This window comes from Copadichromis virginalis, linkage group LG7, assembly GCF_057382275.1.
Source record: "Copadichromis virginalis isolate Kocher_CV1m ecotype Utaka linkage group LG7, C_Virginalis_male_GT1.1, whole genome shotgun sequence".
NCBI classification, from domain to species: domain Eukaryota; kingdom Metazoa; phylum Chordata; class Actinopteri; order Cichliformes; family Cichlidae; genus Copadichromis; species Copadichromis virginalis.
Window position 1 is genome coordinate 33,896,465 of NC_140624.1, and position 24,223 is coordinate 33,920,687.

The 24,223-nt window shown below is 41.4% G+C and overlaps 2 protein-coding genes across 2 annotated transcripts; one reads left to right on the plus strand and one right to left on the minus strand.

The window, feature by feature from the left end:
• Window positions 1-3,184: 3,184 nt before the first annotated feature.
• Window positions 3,185-6,761, plus strand: LOC146705467 (tripartite motif-containing protein 16-like). Its single transcript, XM_085463136.1, has one exon. The coding sequence runs from the start codon at window positions 3,337-3,339 to the stop codon at window positions 5,026-5,028; it is 1,692 nt and encodes a 563-aa protein (XP_085319262.1). The 5' UTR covers window positions 3,185-3,336; the 3' UTR covers window positions 5,029-6,761.
• On the minus strand, window positions 5,475-24,159 carry cfap44 (cilia and flagella associated protein 44). Its single transcript, XM_085463129.1, has 34 exons — window positions 23,903-24,159; window positions 22,688-22,841; window positions 21,914-22,076; window positions 21,227-21,329; window positions 20,937-21,153; window positions 20,626-20,740; window positions 20,016-20,180; window positions 19,209-19,367; window positions 19,074-19,121; window positions 18,741-18,840; window positions 18,328-18,422; window positions 18,038-18,247; window positions 17,643-17,753; window positions 17,399-17,551; window positions 16,663-16,872; window positions 14,162-14,304; window positions 13,773-14,052; window positions 13,438-13,487; window positions 11,660-11,822; window positions 11,350-11,480; window positions 10,806-11,017; window positions 10,585-10,729; window positions 10,326-10,479; window positions 9,930-10,171; window positions 9,541-9,793; window positions 9,248-9,451; window positions 8,341-8,536; window positions 8,152-8,268; window positions 7,819-7,949; window positions 7,581-7,697; window positions 6,663-6,864; window positions 6,265-6,425; window positions 6,000-6,134; window positions 5,475-5,715 (listed from the first exon to the last, which is right to left on the minus strand). The coding sequence occupies exons 1-34, from the start codon at window positions 23,967-23,969 to the stop codon at window positions 5,494-5,496; spliced, it is 5,328 nt and encodes a 1,775-aa protein (XP_085319255.1). The 5' UTR covers window positions 23,970-24,159; the 3' UTR covers window positions 5,475-5,493.
• Window positions 24,160-24,223: the final 64 nt, after the last annotated feature.

Genomic DNA, 24,223 nt, shown 5'->3' on the forward strand with positions numbered 1-24,223 from the left:
ATTCAACTATTCAGCGCACTTTTCACAAGGAGATGCTGTATGGGAGAGTAATGCAGAAGAAGCCTTTTCCACGCACATGCCACAAGCAGAGTTGCTTGAGGTATGATTAAGCACATTTGGACAAGCCAGCTTCATTTTGGAATAAGGTGCTGTGGACTGATGAAACTAAAATTGAGTTATTTGGACATAACAAGAGGCGGTATGCATGGCGGAAACAGAACACAGCATTCCAAGAGCTAGCCACAGTAAAATATGGTGGCGGTTCCATCATGTTGTGGGGTTTGTGTGACAAGTGCAGGTACTGGGAATCTTGTTAAAGTTGAGGGACACATGGATTCCAGTCAGTATCAGCAGATTCTTGAGAACAATGTTCAAGAATCAGAGACAAAGTTGAAGTTGCACCGGGGCTGGATATTTCAACAAGACAACCACCCAAAACACTGCTCAAAATCTACTAAGACATTCATGCAGAGGATCAAGTACAACGTTCTGGAATGGCCATCTCAGTCCCCAGAGCTGAATATTATTGAAAATCTTAGGTGTTACTTAAAGCGTGTCACGGCCCAGCGGCATGAGGGAACAGAGATGGACACAGGTGCAGAAACCAACCCGGAAGCGAGACGGTAAGAGAACAAAGGATTTATTTTCACCCACAGGCAAACACAAGCAAAAACAAAACGACGCCACCACACTAGTGGCGCGTAGGATAATCTAAGATAACTAAGGGTGACCTAGACACCTCTAGGAGACAGCTGAACAGCAGAGGCAGCGGGGAGGTGGAAGCAGGACTATGTAGGGGCCGGGGCACTGGAATGAGAGGAGATCACGGTCAGTGGGATCCAGCAGACAATCAACGATCCTCCACAGTTAAACTGAGTTGCCTTACTTGGTTTCAGGTGGAGGGGACAGGTGGGGCGGAAGGCCCGGAAGCGGTCGAGATGTGGGGAGGCAGGCAAGTGAGTGGTGGGCCGGCAGGCAACGTCGTATCAGCAGCAAGCGGCCCAGGTCCAGGAAAGGAGGGAGACAAGACCTCCACTCCAGGTGCTACCTCTGAGAACAAGTCATCACACAGGTTCTGGACAGAGCAATAATGCTCCACTTGACTAACATGGGGATAGTAGATACTCAGGCGATGAACGGTTGAGTGCTCAGGTCTGATATACTGCCAGAATAATTGCTCACAGGTGGTCAGCCAGGGAGGAGCAACCAAACTCCACCTAAAGGAGGAGCCGCTGTTGGAGACCTGCAGGTACCCACCCAGATCATGACAAAGCGGGCTGTCCATGCTCGGAAACCATCAAACCTGACTGAACTGGACATGTTTTGTAAAAACAAAATGGTCCAAAATACCTTCAACCACAATCCAGACTCTCATTGGAAGCTATAGGAAGTGTTTGGAGGCTGGTATTTCTACTAAATATTGATGTAATTTTTCTGTTGGGGTGCCTAAATTTATGCACCTGCCTAATTTAGTTTAAGTAACTATTGCACACTTTCTGTAAATCCTATAAACTTCATTTCACTTCTCAAATATCATTGTGTTCATCTGCTATATATGATATATTTAAATGAAATTGCTGATCCAAACAACCAATGATTTATGAAGGAAAATCATGAAAATTATCAAGGGTGCCCAAACTTTTGCATACCACTGTAAACAGTTAAATAAAACTAAACTAAAAAATTCTTACTGAAAATGAGGTTGGCGAAACTCACGACACAAAAAAGCAGCAAATTTAATGGAACAACATGTAAACTTGTGCATTTTACTGAACAGAGTATGAACAGAGTATAATGAGCTGATTTATATGCACTAAATAACAGCGTGAGTGTTTCACAGTCCTGGAAGAGGAACACCTTGAACTTTGAACACAACTGCTTAAAGATTTCTATAGTTATGATAGTCACAATCTTTATGATCACCTTACATCCTGGTTGGATTTGCTTCAAGAAAACATCTCAAGACCACCTGACATCTGATTGATTTTGATTCTGACTTCACTTCCACATTTGTTGATTCAGCATCATATTAGTGAGGGATGCTTGGGCCTAAAAAAAAATCACCTAGTACCCAGTTGAATGAAATAGATTCAACGGCCTGCTGGAAACATTCCTCAGGGATTTTGCTAAGATCATACAGATCTGCTGGCCATATGTTGTTTACACCGAATTCTGACCCTACCCTCCGAATGTTGCAGAAACTGAGACTCTTCAGATCCGGCAGCACTTCACCAATCTTCTATTGTGCAGTTTTGGTGAATCAGTGTGAACTGAAGCCTCACTTTTGTATTTTTAGCTCACAGGAATGGCACCTGGTTTGTTCTTCTGCTGCTTATCGACCTGATAGATTGCCAGTTTCTGAAATACCAGCCTGTCTCGCACCGATAACCACACCACGGTCAAGGTCACTTTCATCACATTCTTGATGCATGCTTAATCATCCAGGTCAGTAAACCCCAAAAAGTTGATTCTGTTCATTTGGACGTTGCATTTTCAGTGGGAGAGCTGAAACGTTTATCCACCTGAAAACGCTACGTCCAGATGAACAGAATCAACTTTTTGGGGTTTCATCACATTCCTCGTTCTGATGCTGTTTGAACTTCAGCAGGCTGTCTTGATCATATCTACCTATCTAAATGCATCAAGTTGCTGCAATATGAATGGCTGATTAGACATTTGCACTAACAAGCAGCAGACCAAGTGTACCAAGTGACTGATTTTTTTAAAATCATTTTTACTTCTATTATTACAAACATAAGCTTTAAAAAAATAAAATAAAATAAAGAATGTGTTAAGAGCACCAGAGCACTTTCCCATAAACTGCTTCATTGATTACAAGAGGAAAAAACACGATACCCATATTACATATCAAACATGATTTACATTACACTGAATTGGTACATCATCATGTTTAGTATTTCATGAATCAATTTAGGCCACAAACTGTTCAATGAAAACAGATCTACAGACCCATGGATCAACACTACAGCCAAACCAGTGATGATTGGTTTCACTGGTTTGGTTCTGCTTTGTTTTGTCTGCAGGCATTTTTATATCACACTTACTCTTTTCTATTTCTAACACTCAGGACATAAAAACACACCCTGTTTCGTGAAACCACTCCTCTTCCTGGAATTATCTGAACCATAAAATACCCTCCCCCTTCTTCCTGTTTGCCCTTTGATCAACATAACTTCCTGTTTTCTGATCCTTCCAAATATATGCCAGAGTGCAGACAACTGACAAGATAGCAAAGCAAGAAAAAGGAACTGAGTTTTGGTTTGGATCGGGTGGCAGGAAGTGAAACTCTCACACACGCACTCTCTCTGAGGTAAAATGGCGCAGCAAGGAATTCAGCTCGACCAGGACAAACTCTGCTGTTCGATCTGTTTGGATCTACTGAAAGATCCTGTGACTATTCCCTGCGGACACAACTACTGCATGAACTGCATCAAATGCTGCTGGGATAGAGGTGATCTGAGGGAGATCCCCTGCTGCCCTCAGTGCAGACAGGCCTTCATACCAAGACCTGCTCTGGTGAAAAACACCATGTTGGCAGAATTAGTGGAGGAGCTGAAGAAAAGCGGACTCCAAGCTCCTCCTGCTGATCACTGCGATGCTGGATCTGAAGATGTGGCCTGTGATTTTTGCATTGGGGAAAAAATGAAAGCTGTCAAGTCCTGTCTGCAGTGTCTGGTCTTTTACTGTGAGCAGCACCTCCAGCCTCACTATGAATCTCCTGCCTTCAAAAAACACAAGCTGGTGGACCCCTCCCAGATGAGGATTATCTGCCCTCGCCACAATGAGGTGATGAAGATATTCTGCCGCACTGATCAACAGTGCATTTGTTATCTGTGCTCCATGGATGAGCATAAAGGTCACTGCACTGTCTCCGCTGAAGCAGAAAGGAAAGAGAGGCAGAAAGCACTCGGGGCAAGTCATGAAAAACTCCAGCAGAGACTCCAGGAGAGAGAGGAAGCCAAGAGAGTGTTTCAGCAGGAGGTGGAGGCCATTAATCACTCTGCTGATAAAGCTGTGAGGTGCAGTGAGACGATTTTCACTGAACTGATTAAAACAATTGAGAAAAGAAGATCTGATGTGACCCAGCAGATCAGACTTCAGCAAAAAACTGAGGTCAGTCGGGTTAAAGAGCTTCAGGAGAAGCTGCAGCAGGAGATCTCTGAGCTGAGGAGGAGAAACACTGAGCTGGAGCAGCTTTTCCATACGGAGGACCACACACAGTTTCTCTGCACTTACACCTCACTGTCACACATCAGCGAATGGACAGATTCACCGAGCATCAACATCCGTCCTCTGCGCTACTTTAAGGATGTGACAGCAGCTGTGGCAAAAGCCAGGGATAAAATGCAGGAAATGTTTAGTGATGTTTATACCAACATCTCACAGACAGTGAGTGAAGTGGATGTTTTACTGCCACAACCAGATCCCAAAACAAGAGCTACATTCTTACAGTATTCCTGTCAGCTCACACTGGATCAGAGCACGGCAAACTCATTATTGATATTGTCCGAAGGGAACAGGAAAGTAACAGGAATGCCCACTTTGCTAGCGGCAGTGCAACTGGCAGTGGATTTATATGCCAACAAACCAGAATCACATGCTTTCACTAACAGGTTTCAGGTGCTGAGCAGAGAGACTCTGACTGGACGTTGTTACTGGGAGGTGGAGTGGAGCGGCGGAGGGGTTACAGTGGCAGTCACATACCGGGATATCAGCAGGAAGCAGCAAGAAGAAAGTGAATTCGGACACAATGACAAATCCTGGGCTTTGCAATGTGTTGACCAAAGATGCTTTTTCAAACATAACAAAAGAAAGACTCCCATTTCAGTCTGCCGGCCGTCCAGAGTAGGAGTGTACCTGGATCACAGAGCAGGCATTCTGTCCTTCTACAGAGTCTCTGGCACCATGACTCTCCTCCACAGAGTCCAGACCACATTCACTCAGCCCCTCTGTGCCGGACTCGGACTAGATATGGGATCCACTGCTAAGCTGTCTGACCTCAAATAGACTGGAGTTATTTAACAGCTGGTGCGAGTGGATAGAAGCTACACTAATCATGATGATGTTTGTTATGCTTCTATGATCATTTCTTTGACTAATTACAGTAATTTGTGGGAAGTTTCGATGCATGCTCAAACATGCAGGTAAGGAAGTCCCAAAAAGTTGATTCTATTCATCTGGTTGTGGTGTTGTAATTTGTGGGGTCAAAATACAGAAATACTACATATTTCATAACTTCATTTATGTTTCTAATCATATCTCATTAAATAAGTGTCCCTGTACTGGGTGCTTATTCGTTTAATGTTTCTTTAGGTGTGTTAATAGCAGAAGAGCAGAAGAGAAAAGGTGATGAGGGTCACTGAAAAGCAACACTCCATGATTATTAAGCCTTATTGGTGTGCAAAGTGTTCATGATATAAATGGGTACATGTATATTTCGTACTCTGTTCAGCTGCACTATGTGGACATTCTTTATTTTCCAGTGTTGATGCTGCCTATGGGGGTGCGCAAGGGGGAAAGTGGTGGCAGTCTGGTCTGATCAGGGGGCAACATGTGACCCCCTTTGCACGACAGGAGGTGGATCTCTCTCCTGAGGGCTTCAGCTTGCTGAGACTGCTTTATCACCAAGTCTTGGAGATTCTGGATAGCCTCCTGGTCTGTGCGTCTCCTGTAGTCCTGGAACTGTTGTCTGCCCTGGATACATTCACACATATATAGATTATAGAGTATATGGGCAAAGTAACACATGATAGCAACAAATATTTTGTATATTTTGTATAAGTCTCTGGATCTGAATGAGAAAAGCAGAATTGCATAATTATAGCGGGATTCACTTTTTATCCGGAACAAAAATGAAATATTAACATATTAAAAGTATTTATGTTAAACGACACTATTAAAATAAACTGCATTATTTGTTTATATATGTGTGTGTGACACCGTGGATCCCAGGCTCATCAGCCTTGCACATTGTTTACCATTTTCTTTTGGCTGGTGCTGAGTTTAAGCTGTAGCTCCTTCTTCTGTTCATTCAGACTCGTTGCACTGCGGAGATGCTCCGTATTACACGTGGTCACCTCCATCACAGCTTGACGTGCCTCTTCTACCTTAGCCTGAACACACACACCCCCCAAGTAGAAGATTTAAAAAAAATGTAACCCGAAGTGGTTTTAAAATGTTCATTTTGCAAATGATCAAAACAGCACAGATGTAGACATCTCGCACACACACAGATAAGCATACATCCCACTGTCTGATCTCCTTGGCGTATGCGGCTTCTTTGAGGAGCTTTTCCTGCTTCAGCTCCTCCAGCCTCCTGTTCCCCGATAGCATCTGCAAAGCTTCCAAATCCACAAGCCTCCCAAACTTTGTTCTCATCAACTCGTTGCATTGCTGGTCCAATGCTGCACCAAGATACAAGCAGGCACCCAACAGCACAGATTAACAAACACATGATCAAATCTACGCATGAAGAAAGTCACAGGAATATTTTCTTGAAGCCATGTGGCAAATCCTGCAACACAAATCTGGATTTGTTTTCATCTGCATGTGTGTTTTCTTTTAAAGCTAATGTCTACATGTGACCTGTGAACTTCTCGTATATCTTTACACTTCAGCTCTTCCATGTCAGAGACTCTTACTCTGGATCGTGGCAGCCATGTTTCTGCGGTCGTGGATGAGCTTGGTGTGCTGCTGGCGAGCTTGACGGTGCAGATCTTTCTGATGAAGCTTTTCCCCCTGCAGCTGCTGGATGCGCCCCTTCAGCCTGTCCAGCTCACTCTTGTCCAGCACCAACGCCTCATTCAGATCTGACGGCACTGAGCCATTAACAACATACTCAATCTGGAAGACGCAGGGTGAAAGTGGAAGGAAGGAGAAAACAAAAAGAAAAAGTTCAAGAACTTCTGTAATATAGACTAAACTGCACTGTAACCATTTCTTTTAAATAAAACATCACAAAGTATTGCATGGAAGTCTATTATGGTCAATATTCATAATAAAAATCTGTAAAATCCATGAAAATGTTTTGTTTTAATCCTGTTTGGCTTTGGATCAATAAAGATCAATAAAATCACGCATGCAAAAGAGTGTTCTTCTACTTCGTTTCTTCATTTGAATTTTTGTTTTATTCACTTTATTTAAAGACTTAAACATCTCTACGAGGACAAAAAAAAAACATGTACACAGAATGTTTTTTTAATGGCTATTAAAATTTGTGGATATTGTGTGATCGCCACGGTCCAAATGCCTATTCTGAGAAAAACCTTTTATTTCCTGCAATATTCTTTTAAAATTTATAATTTCTAAAGTGTATTTTTAATTAACATACATTTAATTTTTTAATTAAAAAAAAAAAGGCAGGATTTGTATAGATTTTGTAAAAGCTTGGATATTTGGTGAAATGGACTAATCAATTGTTTTTGTACAGACTGAGCTGGTTGTACTTTCTCACTATAAGTATTTTTGACAGCAGGCAGACAATCATCTGTTATGTGTTGTTATGACTTGCTTGAAGCAGTTTTGTCACCAGAGAATATCCAGCATGACATCCCATTTACCTGGTGCAATCTCAGAGGAACCACAACATCCAGTTCACTGATTTTCTGCAGTTTCTCCCTGTTGATTAAATCCAAGTCGTCTTCCAGTGCAGCCCGGCTGCTCTTCACCGATTTCTCCTGCAGAGCAGATCAAATCCACGCAAAAACACAAGCACAATAACATGAGTGCAAAACACACGAGTGATAACAAGAGCAAGGTACAGAAAGCACAACAGTGATGAAAACCGATGAGTTTGACCTTTTTTGCGAGGCTGTCGCTCTCCTTCTTCAGAGCTTCAGCGCTCTTTTTCTCCTCTGTTAACAGTTCCTCCAGGTCCAGTCGACGTTCACGCAGCTGCAGTGTGTTCTCAAACAGCTCAGGTTCACAGCCTGAGACACACAAACACAGACTTATGCTTAAAGTCAAATTAAAGAGACCTGTTTTCAGGCTGAAAAATGAAATGACCTGAAATCTGTCTTTAATGGTGCATTTCAAAGTACTGAAACGTTTCTGTGCTCCTGCTGGAACAACAGAAAAGTTTTCACTGTTAAAAAATTAAAGGAGATGAATGTTTTTCACCACTTTACTGACCTTCAGGGCAAATACTGTCATTCACAGCAGCTCCTCCTTCTTCACTGTCATAATCATCATCCCAGTCATCGTCTTCTTCAGAGTCTCCATCACTGTCTCCATCACTGTCCTCTTCTTCTACAAACACACACTGTGATCATAAAGTACTGATGCACACATCGTTACACACACTGTGTTACTTTCCCTCACCTTCATTTCCCGTCTGCTCCTTCTTCTTCACACGTTTGATCTTCTTCTTGAAGACTTTGGTCAGAAACTCTTCATACTTATTGTTTTCCCCGAGCGAAGCCTGGAAGGCAGCGGTCAGAGCCTTCTCCCTCTCCTGCAGCTTGGCTATGTCTCTCCTCTTCATCTCCAGCTGTTCATTGCACTCTCCCAGCTTTGACTGTGAGTGATCAGAGGAAGGAAGTGTGAGGACTACAATAACTGCAGGTCCAGTGTTGTGCTTACACAGTTTTTTGGCAAATAATGATTTCCAGGCCACCAGTGTTTGGCAGCAAACACTACACAGTTATTGTAGTTATGTGTGGAAAAAATGAATTGTAAATTTGAGTCACATATCTGATAAAATCTTCATGCTTCAGGTCTGTTTTCAAGTCTTTTTTTTTATCAATTTAAAGTAAGTCAGTGTTATTTTAAAGCACATTTAGCAGCAGAACAAATAAAATAAGGAATGTCACTGTAAAATAGCAATGTATGAAGCCACCAGAAGCATCAAGAGTACAACAACTACTGATGAATGCAAGTGACAAGCTTTTTAAAAGCTGACAATTGTGCCGACCCTAAACAAACAAACCACTTGCTTCCACGTCTTCCTGTTATGACAGTCACCTGCATGCCCTCTGACACTAAAAACCTCCTCTTTCTCTTTCTCCATCTTTAACATCTACCTTTCAATAAGCCCAACATCTCTCCTCTGCTCGTCACCAAATGAGCCACTCTGTTTTATCCCTAAACTGTCCATTCAAAATAACGATGCATGTGGATGCGCATAGGTGAGCTAAAACATAAGAACGCTGCTATATCCTTTTAAGCAGATTACTATAGCGTATTATTAAATAAAAACACCAACTCCAGGCTAATTCAATCCACCTACTGTGATGCTGTTCTCCTCCATAATGCAGGTGTTGAGCTTCTCATGTAAGCCTCCCTCTCTCCTCTGAAATTGTTTGAGGAGCAGCATCTCCTGAAAGAGCGTCACCAGGCGGAGGTCAGCCAGCTTCAGCCGCCAGTCCAGATGCAGCTTCTGTCGACACAGCAGCAGCAGCTCCGCGTCAAACTGACAAACCGCAGTCTCCATCTGAGGATAAAATCCATCCCCACATCAGTTATTATCCAGAAGACATTCCAACTAGTTATTCAGTTAAAAATCAAATTAATGACAATGACCTCCTCCAGCAGAGTGTTCTGCTCATGCAGCAGTCTGATCTCCTCCTCCTTCTGAAGCTCCTCCTCCAGCTCGCTCAGTTCAGATCCTTCGTCCACTGGTGTCTCCTCTTCTTCTCTGGTTACAGATGAAACAGACAATCTGGGAGTTTCTTCTACATCTCTCCTCTGCTCTTCTTCCTTTTTATCCTCCTCCATTTCTTTCTCCAGCTGCTCCAACAAACTCGCTGCTCCCTCCTGCTCCAAATCCCTAAACCTTTTTAAAAACAAAACATAAAAAATCTACAGTTTTTGTTTTCTAATGTTTTTCATGTCATTGTAGCAACAATGTCAAGCAAACCAACTGAAACCATTTAAAGTTTTGGTTTTCAGAGAACAGCCATCCTCTGTACCTCTGCTCCCTCAGTGACCGGTATCGCTCCAAGGTGGAGTGGCTGTACCACAGCTTCTCCTCTGGCACTTCCTCTGTTAACATGTTGGGCAGGATGGGTGGAGGCCGGCGGAGATGAACCGCCAGGCGCTGCTGGACCTTCTGCAGCCGCTGAGCCTGAGCACGCAACCAAGACACCAGACGAAGTTTGGAGTCCCGCAATGCCACGATCCGTCTGTTCAGCTCACTCTGCTTTTCATGCATCTAGTGATGATGGAGTGAGTCATTAGATTATCCAGATAATTTAATAATGACATTTAAGGACCATAATTATATGCCTGCACGTAGGTGTGAAATAGATAGCACAAAGTATATTTAAAGCAGATGTGAACATCTGGGTATTAGTGTGAGTTTGTACATTTTCCTCCAAGGAAATCAGTTCTTCTCTCTTCATCTCAGCGTTCACCCTCCGGTGTTTCACCCCGATGTAGTCCCCGATGTTCTCTTTGGCTTCACGGATGGCTTCCACGTCCTTCGGATCTTCATAGTCCTCACTTGGTTTCTCTGCGTAACTGAGACACCAAAAATCCAAATACATTTTTGAACCAGCATCATAGTAATCATTTAAGCTCCAGCTACTCCTTAGTGGGTTAACCTGACACTGCAGAGTCACTCACATTTGTGCCCATTCCTGCTTCTTCTTTTCTATTTTGGCTCGAGCTTGCTCAGCTTTCTCTGCAGCCTTTCGAAGTCTCTCTTCCTGACGATCTCCCAGCTTGATCTTGGCTGTACGAATCACTGGGTGGCATAACACCTCCTCCTCTGAATGCACATAGGTGACAATGCAGGTCAAGATATATCTTTGATGTGTAAAACAAAGACACAATCACTTTCTTACCGTCAATTTTGGTGCTGCCTTTTGCAGTCTCTGCTCTGACTTTCCTACAATCTAGTGCAGCATCTCTGTGTCCAACAGGCTCTCTGGTTGTGCTCCGATGCCTGACCTGAGCTGAAAGCTCGGCAGGCTCCGGTAAATGGTAAGTGGAGACTCTGTGGCTGGTCTGGATGGCAACCACAGTGACCATTTTTCCACCAAGAGAGTCCCTGAACCTGACATCAAGCATAGGTGTTTGTCATTTGGCTACATACACTATTCTAAAGATGCACGCTCATATTTCACTTGGCCAAAGTTTCAAGTAATGTAGTCTGTGCAGGTCAGTGGTCAAGTCAGGAACACAGCTTTGTCCCACCAGCTGTTCAAGCTTTCTGTTTGAGGGGCAGGCAGTCAGAATCAGAACAAAGCTGGCTGAAAGGGACGCTAACCTTAGAAGGAGAGGAGCTAACACTTTGTTTCACACCAAAAAGGCTCTTTTTAAGACAAATTACTATTTTTTTGATTTGTGAATAATATAAATAGTTGTAGAATAAAAACTTGCATGTACCAGTCCTGTAGTTTTTTGAGTGCTGTGCTGCAGCGCTCCTGCTCCCAGGCTAGCTGCTTCCTGACCTCCATCACGCGCTGGGCCTTCAGCCTCTCTGCCTGTTTGTAACATCGCTGGTCCAGCTGCAGCTCCTACAGACACACAACAACACATACATCTAACAACAATCTACTGTGTCTATCCCTTAATAAAACATTCCAGATCAGATTATTTTTCACATCTCATTGAATCTCAGTTTCAGTGGCAACGCAGCTGAATTTCCCAACTCAGGGATAGTGCACACATACACATCCCAGATTTGCATTTGTACCTCAGGTTTCAGGCGAATGTGCTCCGACAGATTCTGGTTGTCATTCAGCACTTTCTTAAATTTCTTCTGGAGTTCACTCAGGTTCTTCTGCTTTTCAGAAACCTTTAGCTCAGCCTCCTTTTGCAGTTGGTCATTTTGCAGCTTTTGCTTAGCCATCTCTAAGCTGGAACAAGGAGACATTAGAAAGTTAGAAGAGAGAAAACTTGATACTTTTCATGAGCCACAGCAAAGTTTCATTGTGAAGAGTCAAGCTTTCAACACCCCCACTTTGGCAGTTTATAACATGATGTCACGAGCTATGAATCCGAGGAACCCTGCACGCTCATATTCTGCCTACTTGTCAACCCTGTAAAGTATGTGTAACTCTGATGTCCAAAATAAACATAATGCATTAATAAGACTTAAAAGTAGTGACTGAGACCATTAACTCATCAGGAAAATGTTTACTTAGGTCACAGATGTGTTGGTTGTAAGGTTATTTTCGTTCTATGTCTTTGTGAAACAGGAGTGTCCTTCTACTGGCCATTAGAAATAATGCAGGATTAAGGTATCTTCATGTTTCAGATCGGGTGAGCTATGTCCATCATATACAGGTGAAGCTGAATTTGAATATCATGCAAAGTTCATTTATTTCACTGATTCAACTTAAAAGGTCAAACTAATATATGATATAGACTCATTACATGAAAAGCAAGATATTTGAAACCTTTATTTTTTATAATTGCTTCAATAGCGGCCTTCAGCTCTTCTGCATTGTTCGGTCTCGTGTCACTCATCTTTCTCTTGGCAATGCCCCATAAATTCTCTATGGGGTTCAGGTCAGGTGAGTTTGCTGGCCACTCAAGCACAGTAATCCCATGGTCATTGAAGCAGGTTTTGGGTACTTTTGGTAGTGTTGGCAGGTCCCAAGTCCAGTTGGAAAACAAAGTCAGCATTTCCATAAAGCTTGTCTGCGGAAGGAAGCATGGAGTGCTCCAAAATGTCCTGGTAGATGGCTGCGTTGACTCTGGACTTAATAAAGCATAGTAGACCAACACCAGCATGACATGGCTCCCCAAATCAACACAGACTGTGGAAACTTCACACTGGACTTCAAGCATCTTAGATTGTGTGCCTCTCCATTCTTCCTCCAGACTCTGGGAACTTGGTTTCCAAATGAGATGCAACATTTGCTCTCACTAGAAAAGAGGATCTTCGACCACTGAGCAACAGACCAGTTCTTTTTTTCATTTAGCCCTTTTTCTTCCACACCTTTCCCTTCCACATAACTTTCTATTAATGTGCTTTGATACAGCACTTTGGGAGCATTCAACTTCTTCTGCAATTACCTTTTGAGGCTTTCCCTCCTTATGGAGGCTGACAATGATGGTTTTATGCACAACTGTCAGGTCAGCAGTCTTCCCCATGATTGTGATTCCTACTGAACCAGACTGAGAGAGCATGTAAAGGCTCAGGAACCTCATGCAGGTGTTTTGGAATAATTAGCTTATTACAGTGTGACACTTTGAGCCTAAAATATTGAACCTTTTCACAATATTCTAATTTTCTGAGATTTTGAATTTGGGGTAAGCTGTAAGTCATGAGTCTATATCATATATTAGTTTTACCTTTTGAGTTGAATTACTGAAATAAATGAACTTTTGCACGATATTCAAGTTTTTGAGTTTCACCTGTATATACAGTTTATGAGAGTCCCAAAAAGAGAAAATGGTAGATATACAGAGGAAGAAATTATTAATTGATACAAAATTATAACTAAACTTGCTATTTATTCTCACCTGTAGGCTGCTGGATCTTCAATATCCTCAGTCTCATTCCCAAGAGTTATCTAAACCATGCAAAAAAGATGATATTGATACAACCTCACACATATAAAACAATTTTATTAAACATTTCTTTAATTTTTTTTTTGGGGGGGGGGGGGGGGGGGGGTGTCTGTCTTCTACTGAACTGTTTTACTTGGGAACACGTGACCACGAGTTCAGCATTTAGGCCTATAAAGTGCCCCTTTAAACTTAAACTTATGAACTAGCTCAATTTTAGTCCCTTACAAACTCAAGCTGATTATTATATAACTGGTTTAAAGACAATGCGCCATCAAAATGTGACCGACCTTGGGTGAAGGAATCTTGGCTCTCTTTCTCTGTAGGCTTTGCTGCATCTCCTCCGGAGGAAGCAGACTGAAGGAGAAGATGTTCCCGTCATCTCCCGCTGTCAGCACAAACAGGTCGTCGTGGCTACAGCGGATGTGTCGCAGGTGTCCATACTGGTTGTCGTGGACGCTGAGAGTCCAGTATGCCTGCATGGAGGTGAGGCTGTGATCACCAGGCTGCAGGGGATAAATCCTGATGGAGCCCGAGTTCATGCCGCAGAGAAGCAGCTGTCTGTTGGAGCTGCAAAGCACCAGGAATTGCACTTCAATCACCACCCTTTTCATTCAAAACATGTAAAGTGTAAACAGCTGCACAAAAGTTTAGAAAAGCTCGTCTGTCCTCAGGCTACCTGAAGGTGATGGAACAGATGGGGTCATCCTCTGCGTTATGTACAGGCAGAAAGCTGAATGGTTCATCCTGCCGCTGCTCAGGATCCTCGTCTTGATTCTCAGAGAACTTACAGTGATATAAGAAGCCTGAGTCAAAGCCTCCCTACAGGGTTCAGAGAGACAGAAAACAGTTAGTCGTGAAGAAAAAAAAATCACACTTCAGGATATTTACCTATATCTCATCAACTTCCAGAGCTAAACAGATATCATTAACTCCTTGTTGATGAATGTGACTGTAATGTGTGGCCATTGCATTCAATTACACTAAAGCAGACCTTCCCAAAGTGTGGGGCCCGCCATTGCAGGGGCGGGGGGGGGGGGGGGGGGGGGGGCGATATGAAAAGGGAAACAAAAAAAACAAAAAAAACAAGGCTTGGACGCTGCTAGTACTGGGCGCCCACACAAACGCAAAGCGGGAGATGAAGCATTGCTGAATACACTGTTCCAAAAAATAGTAATGTCAAAGTATCTTACTGTGTATTTTACAGTTTGTATTGTCTTTCTAGAATATCATTAAATTTACATAAGTAGACTGTGATTTTACATGTCAAAGGTAAAATAACATAACATCACTGTAAATATAGTAAAACACAATTTACTTGTTTTGTAAATATATTTTCTTGTACATATGCATATTTAGATTGTAAAAATACATTCACAAATGTATCATGATTTCACAAATATCTGTCTGTTATTTGAAAGATTGAACTGTTGAATTCAAATGTAATGCTATGGAAAAGTATATAACATGATTCCTATAAGCTTGTGTTACATCACATAAGTATTATTATTATTGCTATTTAGGGCGATTGTGGCTCAAAAGTTGGCAGTTCACTTTGTGATCAGAAGGTTGCCGGTTCGAGCACCGGCTCGGACACTCTCGGTATTGTGTCCATGGTCAAGACTCTTCACCTACTGGTGATGACCAGAGGGGCCGATGGTGCGATATGGCAGCCTCGCCTCTGTCAGTCTGTCCCAGGGCATGCAATCCATTATTATTTAAACCAACTGTTAACTGTATATTTCTGTACATTTACGTATTATGATTCATATTGCCACATTCATTGACCTTGTTTATAGGTAATTTCATTGTTTGATCACGTTAAAATGTTCCTAATTTAATGTCTAAAAGCACTTGGAAAAGGCAGAATCCCATGTAAAATTAGCGCAACAAACTCTATTTTCATTACTGAAAATAACCGTATTTTTATGGGACAGTTATTTTCTGTTATTTTACGGTCGTATTTTGGCGCCCCAGCTGCCGGAATATTACCGTTCTTTTAAGATGTTTTTTTAACAGTATATGTTTCCAAACCAACTTCATTCTAAGCCAAAGACTAGAAAATATGGTGAAACAAATCTTCCCTTTGGTTTCACCTGCACAAATGCCAAGGTAGGTCTCCCCTGCATAATTGATTTTCCCTTCGTCAGCACAGCTGAGCTCTCCAAATCACGGACAAACAGTATCCTACAGTTGTTTATGTTTTTAAACCCATTTTGCACAGAGAGGCATTTTTTGAAAAATGTATTGATAGCAATGTTGAATATTATTACACAAGAAAAAAACAACTACATGTAAAATAATTACACCGTGACGCCTCTGCCTTTGTAAATGGAGGGACAGTAACTGCGTGTAAATGTAAGCGTGTAAAACCTGCAGATAGTCAGATTAACAGTATTTTGTCTCTATCTGCCATTCTGCAATTCATCTCATGTAAACAATAACGTGGCGCACAGCGTGACGTGAAAAAGGCACATACCTTTGACGTTGCGTGACGAACTCTGTATTCCTCGTCCGCACGTAAACGCAAAAAATGAGTTTTAAAAAATCTCCGTTTTCTGTGATTCCAAACGCCGTTTATGTGTGGACGAAACAGCTGAGTTTTCAAAAATACCCGTGTAGGTGCAGATATAACGTAAAAGAGTTAGTAGTTTATTTTCTTACTACCTGTCATTTATTGCAGATTACTTGTATTTGCTTAATTGCTTACTAAATGTTTGATGTGTGAAATAAACCGCAATGGAGCAAAATACGGGTGTGTGTGGTTGGAGGATGTGTTTGTGCGTGCGTGTGCGTGCGTGTGGAAGGGGGGGGGATGTGAATTGTAAAACAAAGGGGGGCCCAGCAAAAAAAGTTTGGGAACCTCTGCACTAAAGACTCTCAGAGTGTACAATATATTTGAAAGTGGAGATGAGTTTTCTAGTCTTCTTGTTTTTGGACTATATCTGATATTGCACAATGGTTTGTTTTTTGAACAGATTTGATAGCTATCAAAAAAGATTTGGTACCTCACCCTTTTTAACTGTGAATTTTACATGTTTTTACTCACTGACAGCAAATGCAGGTTGTACTCTAGTTTATTTTCTACTTTTGTGGGTGAAGGAACTTGGTATCATATTCCTGTATGACTCTAAGAAACAGACATATTATGGGTGTGTGTGTTTGTGTTTGTATGCATACCATGGAGAGCCAGAAGTGTCCAGGCTGTGAATAGAAGCCACAGCAGAGAGGACTTGGTGGATCAGGGATATAGATAGGAGGTAATTCTTCCTTCTCCTCTTTTTCTTCTTCTTGCTCTACATCCAGCTTCTTTGTATCTTTTAACCGTTCTTCTTTCGCTTTCTTCTTCTCCTCCTTTATAGCTTTATTTCTTGCAAAATCCTCCTCTCTCTGAAACACAGAATTTAAAATGCAAAACATCTGATCTGAAATGACGTTTCCATTCATATTCAAGCAGCAGTTCTTTTAAACAGAGTAAAAAGGCAGGAAATAAAGAAACACCGAGTACAAAAACACAGTTAATGGAGCCATAAAAGTTAAGAACAGCGATAATTCAAAAAGGCCGCACAATTAACCTTAGCCACAGTACTGGTAGATAAAGTTAGTGGTTACACATCCAAGTAGTAAAACTTACATACTTAAGATTTTATAGCTGGTTAACCTGCTCACGGTTACTGTGAACCTGCAAGCCTCTTCACAAACCACTTCTGTCACAGCTCAGCTATTGCTGACTTGGAGCATCTGGACTTTAAGTTGCCTAAAGACGTTTCACCTCTCACCACCCAGCACAGAGCTGTACTGCCAAAATATGAACACTCGCAGAAGTGAAGGTTGATCTTTCTTTACCTTAGCGGTGCTGACGAAAATGAATTTATTTATTCAAACAGACTAAAGTCAAGAAAGACCACTTTCAGACCTTGATTCGAGACTTGATGCTTTTAAACTTGAAGGATCTTCTGGGCAGCTCTGACAGATGAAAGGTGTTGGTTGGTTTCTGAGTTGCCAGATCAGGACTGTGCACCTCAACCACATGACCGCTCTGACACAGGATGACCAGATTGTTATCGTTCTGTATAAAAACGTACAAAAAACAACGTTATGCAAATCTATCACAGAGACCCTTCACATTCACAGCAGCAATGATTAAACAATGAGCTTACGTGAGAATGCGGTGACCACTCCAGCGCCTTTACCAGCCCAGGGACGTGGATAAAACCGATGGGGTTGTAGTTCTCTCCAACAGTGAAGAAGAACACAGTGCAGTCAGCACTCTGAGGAGAAAGATCAGAATAAGAAGAGATATCAGAAAGATACAACAAACACCAAAACTAACCTTAGACTGATAAAGTGTCTACAGAAACTTTACAAACTTCACCTCTAGCTAGCTTAGCTCTAGCTGAACTTTTAATGGGTGGAAATTCCTTCTTGCCAAAGCCAATAAATGCTGACAAAACCTAGCTTTGTGTAGCAGATGAATTTAGCCTATCTGAAGAAGCCTTGTTACTGGTACTCCATATTATATGCTTCCACAGTAGTAAACTAGAAAACCGCTTACCCCAGTGGCCAGGATCTCTCCATTTCGTTCATATGCCACAGCTGTAACAGCAGCATCATGTGGTTTGAAGGGCTGTCTAAGGCGCAGCTCGGCATCTCCTTCGGGGATCTGTCCTGTGATAGTTTGCAGCCTCTGAGGGTTGTACAGCTCCAGCAAGCGAACTACTCCATTCTCAAAGCCGGTCACCAGTAAACCTCCACTCTGGCTCACCTTAAAGCCAACACCGGAGCCATTGTTGAGCCTTTTGAGTCACACTGGAAGAAGAATTCTGTTTTCACTGACACACTCACCTTAGCTGGAGCCCAGCAGAGAGCAGTTCCTCCCTGATTAAAGCGTCTGGTGGTCAGTTCTCGTTTTGCCAGGAAGTCAAAAACTTTGACAGAGCCTGGATGACATGGACAAAATAGCAGCTCTTACAGAGTTTGAATGTGTTTTCACATATATAGTATATTTATATAAACTATATATCTATAGTATTAGCTCTTGAGAACAGGCATGTGTGATTTTGGTGATTTTTCTAATATCTACTGACATGAAAGTGGTTCCAAATCTGGGCCCAATAGCTTTGGGGTGCGGCGACAGTTTAAGTGTAACAGCATTTTTCTTTGAAATGCATAGAACTGCTAGTGGTTGACTGGCCACTAGCACTGAATCAATGGAAAAGGAGAGCATGGTACAGGTATGTAAGCACACATGGACTCACAGTCCAGAGTGGTTGTTGCCATCAGGTGGGATTTCTTTGATACGTCCAGGCCTTGAATCATCCCACCATGGAACGAAAACAGGCACTCTGGATCAGGACTCTGCACACAAAAGACTTTATTACACAGGCCGGAACCTGCGCACTGTATTATGACACACAATGGTTTAACGAAGTTCCTATGAAGAACGGAGAATATAACATTTTGGTCTTTATCAGTTACAATCCATCCATTTAGAAATGCCTGCACTGTTACTTGTTCATTCAAATCCCCAATAAACAAATTGCTGCATTTACATAGCTTCTCCATAGAAACAAAAGATGCAGGAAACTTACTGTGTTGGTGAATGAAAGGTCCAGTTTCCAGATGGCTCCATTAGAATCCTACAAGTTCACACAGGAGAGTGATCAGGACCGAGGTGAGTGTGGATCATGTGTTATGGTTTCCAAGTGCAAAGCTTTTTTTCTGACCTGGGCAAACCAAACGAAGGAGTGAGGCAGGGAGCTCCTCCTCACCACAGAAGAGAGGCACACATTGCGTCCGACCACCAGCTCATTATTGGGCTCCATCTCAAATCTAATGCCGTCACTGTTACTGTCAGCTGTGTTGATCCTCTCAAAGTCCCAAACCTGATGGGAAAATTTTACTTTTGCTATTCACACATTGATACAATTTTACAACTAGAAAGAAAAAAAGAATGGTATTGATAAAAATGGTCATGGTGAAAATATTACAGAAAATTGGTTGTACTGTAAGCACCAAGATTATCTTAAAAGAGAATGTCAGCATTTTTTTTTAAATAACTGCTTGACATGATCTCAATAAATCCATCTGCTCAAATCCACGCTCAACACAAATTCCAGTTTCTTTAAGAGAAAGAGAAAGTGCCTCTATATTTCTACTCTAGCCCTTAATTAAAAAATGTATGCTTGTCCAATAAAGTACTAATAATTAAAAATAATGTATTTTAATCCACTAGGGCAATAGTCCCCAACATAGTTTCCGAAAGAATAATCATTTCTTCCTTCTTCAGAAAAAGTTCATTGTTAATTTTAGCTGTACAAAATTGACTTGCTGTGGCAGTAGCCTCCATCAGGATCAAGCATGTTTGGCATGTGGTGGAACAAGCTGAAGGACAAGAAGTATCTGCTGGCAGTTACTACTGTTCACACCCAGGGGACACATGGCCATGCTCTGACAGGTCAAATGTTTTTGTTTTTGGCAAAATAAGGGGACTCTATGGTTTAATGCTGTGATTGGTGTAGCAAGGATCTTACCCTGACAACACCATCAGAGCCAATCGTCATCAGCTGTCCATCTTCTAGGGAAAACGGCTGGACCGTCCCTGCATGACAGGTCCGGCCATCATTACGGCAAATCTCCACCTTGATGGTGTTCCCATCCCACAGCAGCAAATTGCCCCAATCTGTTCCTGACAACACCTAAAAGGAGAAGATGAGGTGAAATATTAATTCTCTTGTACAGAGCCAATCTCGCAAAAGTTCATCTTCATTTTTTTGCTCCAATGTCCCTTGCGAGGCTCCATACTCTTGACTAAAACATGAAGTGGTATGTAAATACTTCTTTCTGAGTGTCACCGACCTCTCAAAGGACTTTAGACTAAAAGCTACATTTAACCATACTTTCACACAGAGCTTTATTTCATGCACTTGTATAATTCAATCTACCTCTTATCTACAGTTAATAACAAATCACCTATTCACTTTAATTTACACATGTAATCAATACTATAGTTGTAAAAAAGTAAAATTCTTGCTTTTTATCTGGAGACTTCACTACATGATGTGTGGCCAGTTTCAATTTAAATGGATTAATGGGAAGTTAAGAGGTTCTCTTGGAGGTAGCCTCTGGCTCTCGAGTACAGACCTTTCCATCAGGAAGTTCCACGTAGCCCTCGATATCAGTTGGTACAGTTTTCCCAAAATGTCCTATAAGTCCTTGTAATTTAGGACCTGTGAATGTGTTTGCCATTTTCCAAAACCTAAGAGAGAGAGAAAGAAAACAAAAACATTCGACATTGCAAAAGGGTAAAAACCTCAACTCTGCAGTCAGAAATGACTGCAGTTATTTTTTGTTATTCTGACCCCAGAGTTTACCACAATATCCTCTGCATAAAACAAGAAACTAACTCAAAGTTGTTTTTGCAACATTTTCAGAGGACTATACTCTGACTTTACTTGATGTGCCCAAATCCAGACGTTGTGAGGATTCCTGGGTTATATGGGGAAAAGCTGACTCGATAGACCTCCTGTGAAATGGCCTTGCAGCTCAGTATCACCTCCTCCTGCCTCCAGTCCCACAGTGTCAGCGTGTAGTCAGGTGCACTCCCCACACTGGCCAGTATGCTTCCGTTGTGGTTAAACTCCACAAAACTGTACTCCCGCTCAGTACCACCTACAGACATGCAGGTTAAATCAAGAGCATCAAATAACATTAAGATAATAACTGTAAAATGAATCCGATGTACCTCTGAGGATGCGGTAAGGTCCCAATGAAGGATATCCATAGACTATGATGTTGGGCTGTTTTCCCTTCTCTGCTACAACAAAGTACTCCTTGCCAGGGTGGGCCTTTAACCCCACACACACACACACACACACACACACACACACACACACACACACACACACACACACACACACACACACACACACACACACATGTCTGAGAAAATGCAGTCATCAAGTGATTAATTATGCAACTGGACCAAATGCATTTTATAATAAGGGATTGTAAATCTTCTTGTAAATACTGCATTAAAACAATTGAGGTATTAATTGTGTGTACCTCAATCATTTCTGCTTGAAAACTGTAGGTGCATAAATGTACACTTCTGCAGGAAATCTTTGGAGTGCCTACGATATAACCCACATAAGCAGCCGACCAGGTTGCTGGCATTTATCCTGGAGTTTTACATTTGATGCTAGCCGCACTGTTAAATTATAAAACTACAGCAGAACTTCTTTGCAAGCTCCTCTGACTACAGCAGAAAAGCGATAGAATTTGGGGTTACGGTATAGTTGTGCCGTAGATTTCCCGCTAATGCTTAAATCCCCAGTAGCATTATTTAACTCCTCAACGTGCCCGCTGTCCGTCACAGAGATTGCAGATTCCGTGGGACAGTTCCCTTGCATGATGAGTAATTTCCCCTTACCGTGATTGCTCCAATTCCCCCTCCACTGCAGGAGCGCAAGTATCTCTGCTCCTTGGTGTTCACATCGAGCAGGACGAGCATGTTCCCCGCTATAAAAATCAGAGTTCTGTCATCCAGCAGCTTCAGGTTTGCCCTGCGTCCACAGTCATAGCCAAAGGAGTGACTGATTGCATCATTAATTAAGGATATCAAAGTTAAAATTCACATCAGTGTTATAGAAAAATGTTTTTTAGCAAAAGTCCCATGAAAATGACAACTGCTTTTTTATAATAATGTATAAATATACTAATATCTCTGGCCCCCATACTGTTTATACATACTATTAATTTAGAAGCATTAGTATTAGCAGAGAAATATATGACACATACCATAAGATAATGGCACTATAATGCTACTGTATTAAACAATATTACTGCTTAGTCTACACTACATATTACTTACAATATACACAACGCATGTTTAAATGTACAGTATATTATACTGAGCATTCATACTTACACATACACTTATATAATACAAGCTAAACATATAATGGCTGCAAACATTAGCACGATATAGAGTTAGGTAGTGTTTATAACATATTTAAATAAAATCGTGAGGTGTTTACATTACAATATAAAGTGCCTTGAGGCGACTGTTGTTGTGATTTGCTGCTGTATAAATAAAACTTAATTGAATTGAATACATAAAAGCTGAAGTTAAAAACTACTCAAAATAAACTATGTGCACTATTCTTATAATGGAAGGTGTAAAAAAATTTTCAGCAAAGGATACGAGAGATGCAGGAGGTTCTCTGGGATTTCAGAATCGGGTGTGATGTACGGTCTGGAGTGAAGCTCTTCATATTTGTAGTACATGTCTGCAGGGAGTTGCTTTTTTGATTGGCTCCCAGCCTCCTGCTGCATTGCTGAGTGCTTGGTATCACATTCTGCCAGGAAGGAAAGATGTGAAAACAGTTTTTAGTCACTGGTGACTTGTACCATTTAATTAACTTTATTTTTCCAGCATTTTAGCACTCATAACTTAGGAACTACAAGGGATAGCCACATGATTTTTTTTTAGTGCTTAATCACATTTATGTATCAATTTTACACCCACTCCAAGTGTAACAATCTACAGCCAAGACCTTTCCTCCAGGACACTGTCTTCACAACTTATTTTCTAATTCAACCTAGGACCTTCTTGCTTTAAAGTGATAGTGCTACCACCTCACAACGCAAACTTTACACTAAAGGTAAAACACCGATATCGGGTATTGTAAAATGGTTTTAGTGAAACGGGGTTTTACGTGGTGCATGACATAAAATGATCAGCAAACTACAATAACAACGAAGTATCTAAAACTGATTGGCTTTAACTTGGTACATTCATGAGAATACATGCTTTATTTACCCCAAAGTTTGGGCTACATTAGCCAAAACTACTTAACACAACCTAGAACAAAGCTTAAATAGGTAGAATGAGGAAATTGCTATGTACTATAACGATGGTTAAATGTTATTTTACAGTGACATGTTGGTTATCTCTGCACACGGTTGTTATTTCTTTAAGATACATGTTTGGTTGTGCTGCAGGAAATAGGGAGTTAATGTGTGCAGGAAGGGGAGGGGGGGCCCTTGTTGTTGTGTGACGGTGCGGGGCTGAAGTGAAGTGTTGTACGAGGGCCCGTTTGCCTGTGTTACCGAATAAATGGACAAACTGAGATCCAACCGTCTGGTTCTTGTGAACGTTACAGTACAATAAAATTCAAAATCAAAATAAATGTCTCAATAAAGTAAAAAGAGAAAATTAGAACAAAAATACAACATTTTAAGTTTAAAATGTAAATATGTAAATTTAAAATATGAAATAAATTAATAATTAATAATAATGGGTTTTCATTCATTAAAAGTTGAAATAAAGCGGGTTAATAAAGTAAATTAAAATAGCTGACATTAAAAAAACAATTATTAATTAAACTTGGGGGAAAATAGCATTAAGCTGCCTGACCTTCATGTGAAGATGTCCGTGTGCTTTCAGTCTGTTCACTAACAAAAGCTCCGTTTTCTCCCAACATTTCCTGTTTGTTACCTGCTCTGTGAAACACACACAGGCAGTCTATTATTCAAAGGTATTTATAGCTTGAAATGAAGGAAGTTAAACTTTAGAATATGATAATACACAATGCCACCAGATGGATTTAAAGTCCTATCTTCTGGATATGGCTCCGTAAAGTCTGTTGCTACGTTGCCGGGCAACGGGAAACATGTGAGTTGCAAAGCCTTGTGGGTTATGTAGTTCTCAACCGTTGTCTTGCGTTTGGAGCGTAAT

Coding starts and splice junctions, on each gene's coding strand:
- LOC146705467 (XM_085463136.1), top strand. CDS start 3,337: ATGGCGCAGCAAGGAATTCAGCTCGACCAGGACAAACTCTGCTGTTCG.
- cfap44 (XM_085463129.1), bottom strand. CDS start 23,969: ATGTTGGGAGAAAACGGAGCTTTTGTTAGTGAACAGACTGAAAGCACA. Junction 16,873..17,398: donor GCATCAAGTCTCGAATCAAG/GTCTGAAAGTGG, acceptor TCTGTGTTTCAG/AGAGAGGAGGATTTTGCAAG. Junction 14,305..16,662: donor GACACTTCTGGCTCTCCATG/GTATGCATACAA, acceptor TGAACCCTGTAG/GGAGGCTTTGACTCAGGCTT.